Source organism: Physella acuta, unplaced genomic scaffold (assembly GCF_028476545.2).
Source record: "Physella acuta isolate Inbredline_101_S28 unplaced genomic scaffold, ASM2847654v3 ptg000426l, whole genome shotgun sequence".
NCBI lineage: Eukaryota > Metazoa > Mollusca > Gastropoda > Physidae > Physella > Physella acuta.
Window position 1 is genome coordinate 389,628 of NW_026731945.1, and position 6,186 is coordinate 395,813.

Consider the following 6,186-nt stretch of genomic DNA (forward strand, 5'->3'; position numbering starts at 1 on the left):
TTAGTACCTATTGGATACCTTTACTAATATTTGAAAAGAGACCCACGCTTTTCTTTATAGTAATTTAAAGAGTAGTGTATAATTTATTTTCTACTTTTTAGTGCATCATTACATAAAAGCTTGTTATTAAAACGTTTTTTATGAAAAAAAATTTCAGTACTTTACATGTTTTATTTACAATAGTGTTACATGACTAAAAACCATTGCGCGTCTATTGAACGTGATGGTGCAGCTATTAAACCTGATGGCGCAGCTATTGAACGTAATGACACGTGTGGTGTGGTTGGATAGACATGCCTACTAATTCGGTCAAATTTTAATTAATTCATAAAACATTAATTATGCATCCAATTAAGTCAAATTTAGTTTCAGATTGCATTGTCTTTTTGTCTTGACCACGTGGTAAATGTGAATCGTATCGGTCAAGTAGAAGTTTCCGAATTTTCATTCCTGCGTTTCGATCTAGACTGACGACAGTCTGACGACAGAGGAAGTGAGTTAAATAAAAGCTTGTAAAAACGATCATTCCAGTTAAAAAGATGATTAATTAGAGTTAAAAAGTCTTTTTAAGAGCAAAATTGACAAATCCCTTTAAAAGTGTGTATGTATGGGGGGGGGGGGGGGGGTGAGGGGGAGTGACACCATGATGCAAACCTGCAAACGTTGTAGAAAACAATACTCCATCGAGCTGTATATATAACCGACTATATATGAAGATCTTTAGTATTATCTGGACACAGTTTATAGCTGTCATCGGTGGAGGGGGGGGGGGGGGGTGACACCAACTAAAATATGCCTGAGGAAAAAAAAGTTTCTTGAGAATTGTAATAACTGACACGTCAATCTACGTCTGGGGCGAGGGTGGGTAGGGGTGAAACCATTAGGTGCCGCACCGGGTGGTACCCAACCTAGCGACGCCACTGAGTGTATCTGTTATTAAATAAATTAAGTTTTGAAGAGCCTTAATTTCCTTCTGCCTTGTTTTGATACCCGTTAGTGGTTGTTTAGTATTATAGTTGCGTGACTATAGTTGTTTGATAATCCCTCGTATGCGAAATGTTTTCCATAACAATCTTGACCATCTCAATACTCTGTATACGAGAAAGTAAAAAACTATACTGTCGCATAGTGTATTGTCCGTGTTGGGGAATAGGAAATTTAATTTTTTAGTGGTTGTGTGATGGGGAGGAGAGTTATAATGTGAGATAATATATGCATATGTATATGTTTGCCAGCGTATCATTATTTAATAGATCACTGATATATTTGACTACACATCATCTTTTGCCTACTAAAAATGTTAACAAATAAAACCTATTTTCTCGCACCAAAGAGATACGACTATTCAATGTCAACATTGTTTACTAACTTTTGCATTCGACCGTGCTTGTTTTGAATCTACGACATTAGAAATCTTTTATAGATCTAAATATAATAAAAGGTATGTAAAATCTATTACAACCAAAAACATTATGAGTGCACGGATTAAATAACTTTAATGTGTTTCAAATAATAATTATTGTTTAAATCTTGTTAAGCGCTTATCGCATAAAAGCACATCTATAAAGATCAATAACTAATGTTTAAACTTTAGCTTTCTGTTTACTATAACTTGATTAAAGCTAAATATTTAATTTAGTTTTAGGTGTTCGGTAATTATTGTAATTTAATTATTTTATCCTTGATACATTGTGATAGTTCGATTGTTTAAATGCATGAGATAAAGCCAAGGCGAAAAAAAAAATTCTTTTATATGAACATAAGACTTTGCAATTTGTTGTCTAGAATATAAGGCAAGAAAATTCTACTAAATTGATTCCAATAATGAATTTTAAAATATATCTGGGTAGCTTCAAGTTTTGTAGTTGAAGGAGCATGGATGTGGGTGTAGTTTCCTGGATATATAAATATCAGTAACATGATAGTATGGGACGGAGTGGCCTAGCGGTAGAGATCTGGACTGCTAACCAGCAAGCTCTGATGGGAACCTAACTCACTTTAGGGAATGTAAGTGCGACTAGGCATAGTACTGACCATATTATCTCTTCGTATGCCAAGGTCACATAAAAAAGTGCACTCTACTTCTATTGCCCCATGTTTTGGAAGGAGAACTTTACTTTTTTTAACATCATAGTAGGTATACGGGAACCGTTAAGTTGCTTTATATCGGGTCAAATAGTGATTAACACACTACGTACCGATGCATAGAGTATTATGAAATGATTGTACAAATTCTAAATGTGTGTAATGTCCGAACTCGAGACTTTTGGGTGAGCAACTGGAAGCTCTTGAACTTGTCTACATTGTGTACGCTCATGGTCTTTTATGCTAGAAATGTATAATTAAACGAGCCAACCCCCGGCGTACTATACGTCGCTATAACTCCCAACCTCACTTCCCCCACCCCTACACCACCCACCCCCGTTAAAACAGCCTCCTCTTAATTACCTTCTCTAAGTTGCAAATCGTTTAAAAATAAATAATCTGCCTCTAATACACGTCACTAATTCGACCGGGCTCTACGATTGTAAACATTTGGTGTGAACCAGACTTCACCAGGCTGGTGGTGGTGGTAGCGTTCCGCCTGGAGAGGGAGGGAAGGCTATGCTCGCTTACGTGGTGGTGGTTCCCGCAAGGTCCCCACGTAGATAATTATATATATATATATATATATATATATATATATATATATATATATATATATATATATATATATATATGTATGTATATGTGTGCCTGTCTTTGAAAACATAACATTGTGTTGTATATATACATATCAATATCAATATATATATATATATAAATATATATATATATGTAAATATATATACATATATGTGTGTATGTATTCGTGTGCGTATGTTTGTATAAAGCTTATTGGTTATTTTTATCTACATTACAGATCTTCCTACAACATGAACTCACCTGAAATCTGCACAGAGATCGTGAAATGTCTCGGGATTGTGTGGACAGACAAAAAGTTTCTCGACTTTACAATCAAGATAAAAGATGACACAATCACTTGTCATAAGCTCGTTCTTGCGGCCTGCTCTGAATTTTTACAAGCGTTGTTTCGATCAGGAATGAGGGAGATCACAGAAAACTGGGTTGAGTTAAAAGATGTTTCCTATGAAATATTTCAGCTGATTCTGAAAACACTTTACACAGGTGTCAATGTTTTAACGTTGGATAATTTCATTCACCTCTGGAGGGCTGTGCACATGTTGGAGATTAATTTTATGGTAAAAATATGTGAAATATTTGCAGCTGAGTCTATTACGATGGAGAACTGGGAAAATATTTACGTAACAGCTAAACTTGTTGGCTCAACTATTGTTCTAGATGAGTTACATTGCTTCATGTTAAGAAACTTTGATCAAATAAGTCTTTCATCAACATATCTACAACTGTCTTCCAATGAAGTTCGTAATTTGATAAAAAGCCAGGATCTTTGTGTCAGTAGTGAAGATATTGTGTTGGAATCAGTGATACGATGGGTCGATTGCTATGCTACAAATAACACAGATATTCAAAACACAAACAAAATAGTCAACACAGAAAAAGATGGCAATGAATTGGAAAATGTACCTTCTGATAAATCGCTTAATGTTGCATTAACCGAGCATTTATCTAGAAAAGATAAAATGACAGAATTACTCAGTCTGGTGAGGACATATCTAGTTAGTCCAGAGGTGTTAACACAAGTTTATTATCTTAAAATGTGTTCTGAAAACAAAGACTTTAGAGATATAATCGTCAGCGCTTTGTCGTACCAAGCCCAACCTTCAAGAGACGGCCAGTGGCCATCAGCGGCTGTGCACAGATCGTGTAGTAGCTTTACACACGTTGGGGTTTATGCAAGAAGAGATGGACAGTTTAGAGCAATACATGCTAGTGATGAGACTTGGTTCGATTTGCCAACTTGTGATGGTTTAAAAAAAAATATTCAGCTTGTGACGTTTGATACAGACTTGTACGCAATAGGAAAACCTCTTAAACCTCTTAACATGCCAAACACGCAGAAATATAAATTGTTTGTCCTCTCTGAGAACGGCTGGAAAAAAGTTTTGAATCTGCCCTGTAACAATGTGTTACTTGTTTCTCATGGGCAGTTTATTTACATCTTAGACAAAAGTGATAATGTAATTTATCTTATAAACCCAAGGAGTTTGGATTTTAAAAAATTCAGAGAAATTCCAACGCAATTAGATATAAAATACGCAACTGTCTTTGAATACTCCATTCTTATTTTCTCATCTGAAACTCATAACAACATTGAGAATACAGTTGTTCACAATTACGAGTTTCCTTGTGACGTTTGTACCAAGCTAACCGATTTGGATGGACCAGCAGACCAGCTGACCACTTTCAAGAACGACAAACACAGCTACATATTACAGACAAATGGCTCTCTGTGGGTTATTTTGAATGCATCGTCATTAAAAAGAATTGAAGTAAAATTTGTTTTTAAGCTATGGAATCGCCAAAGAAAACAGTATGGTGCTTTATCATACAACGAGAAGTTGATTATTTTCGGAAATAATCCTGATAGAGATCCGCCAATTGCAAATAGAAAAGATTCTGTTCCAGGACATCTTAAAGTTATTTCATACTGGGGAAATGATGATGCAATGTCAAATTTCGTTCCAGCTACACTTCTAAAGACATTTTTACTTAGGTAACTGTAACGCTGTGTACATAAATAGGAAATATAGTTGGTTGACTTTATTTAACCATAAAAATATAGTTCAAAATCTTATAAACGGAGAACACATATTTGGTTTTAATTTTATAGCATTTATTTTGTTATTTAAAAAAAACCTTTTAAGCAATTATACTTTCTTTAAAATAAGAAACGAACTTTGCTAATGGAGTTTCCCACACATTCAATGACTTTAAAGTCAATAGTTTATTGTTTTACCAGAAACACATAAAGAGTTATAAAAAAAAAACTTTGACCAGTTCTAGCCATTTTGATGAACCAGCACATTAGCTTTTTCTTTTAGGAATAACGGATATGTTTATCTTTGAAGACCATTGACAAACGGCAACGTATTGATAGTCACATCTTGTACATTGTATTTGTATTTTAAAACTCCAAATAGTTATTTATAATTTAGCTTCGAGTTTTAACAAAATTATTTTTTTGTGAATACTCCAAATAAAGATCTATTAGAAATAAAATTCATTAGAACATTTCATGACCATGAACATTTTGAGGCTTAAGATTTAAAGTATTTCAACTGTATTTTAATGACCGTTACGAGGGTTAGGGTTACGTCAACCATACAATACCTGTGATCCTTCGTCAGATCTGAAGCAGCCTTGTATCTTCGGTCATTTCAATCCATTGCCAAACGATGTGTAGTGTTTACAGGATATATTCATTTTGGGATTTTATAGATTTATACTATTTGTTGGCATATATTAATTTTGTCATTTTTTCGTTTCATACTATTTATTTGCATATACACAATATACACATGGAACAAATTTAATTTATAAATAGCATGATGTATTTTAAAACACTATACTTTTTTTTATCGAAATTGACATGTTTTTTAAGATTACAAAGAAGATACTTAACGATTAAAAACTAGCTTGAATTATAATAGACTGAGTTGGAGTTGTGAAGTTGTAAATATGGATTGTCAAAAATTTTACTTAAAATTACCCTTTTTATATGCTTACTTACACGATAATAAAATATACATAGATTGTTTTCAGTACTTTTTTCTCCTTTTAAAATTATATACATTTATTTTAAAATACCAATTTAGATGGAATATTTTGAAATAGTGTCAGCACAAATTTTATCACCAAATACAGCAGCCGAATTTTAAAATATACAGACAACATATTCTTCCAATGCTATAAACACTTTTGTGAGAAAACATTGGAAGTTAAGCGTTGATAAGGATAATATACCGGGAGTGATCTCCCCTAAACTTTCTCGAATATTCTTATGTAAAACAACAGGGGATGCAACTCGGGATATAGACATGATTTTTAAGCCATTTTAAATGCTTAACTTTTAAAAATAGAATAGAATCTTGTAGAAAACAGAATTGCACACCAAGTGAACTACAAAGTGTGGATAATAGTGCGGAATATTATTAGTAGCCTACTTTATAAATTCACATGCGTTTTTTTGAGAAATCAGAAATAGCGTAAATTACTACTTCT

General features: G+C 33.5%; 1 protein-coding gene across 1 annotated transcript; it reads left to right on the forward strand.

Moving 5' to 3' along the window:
- Positions 1 to 2,915: 2,915 nt before the first annotated feature.
- Positions 2,916 to 4,682, forward strand: LOC131942784 (kelch-like protein 8). The gene has a single exon (XM_059302711.1). It carries the CDS (start codon positions 2,916 to 2,918, stop codon positions 4,680 to 4,682), a length of 1,767 nt encoding a protein of 588 aa, XP_059158694.1.
- Positions 4,683 to 6,186: the final 1,504 nt, after the last annotated feature.

Excerpts from the sequence above, each read along its gene's own strand:
- LOC131942784 (XM_059302711.1), top strand. The coding sequence starts at position 2,916 with ATGAACTCACCTGAAATCTGCACAGAGATCGTGAAATGTCTCGGGATT.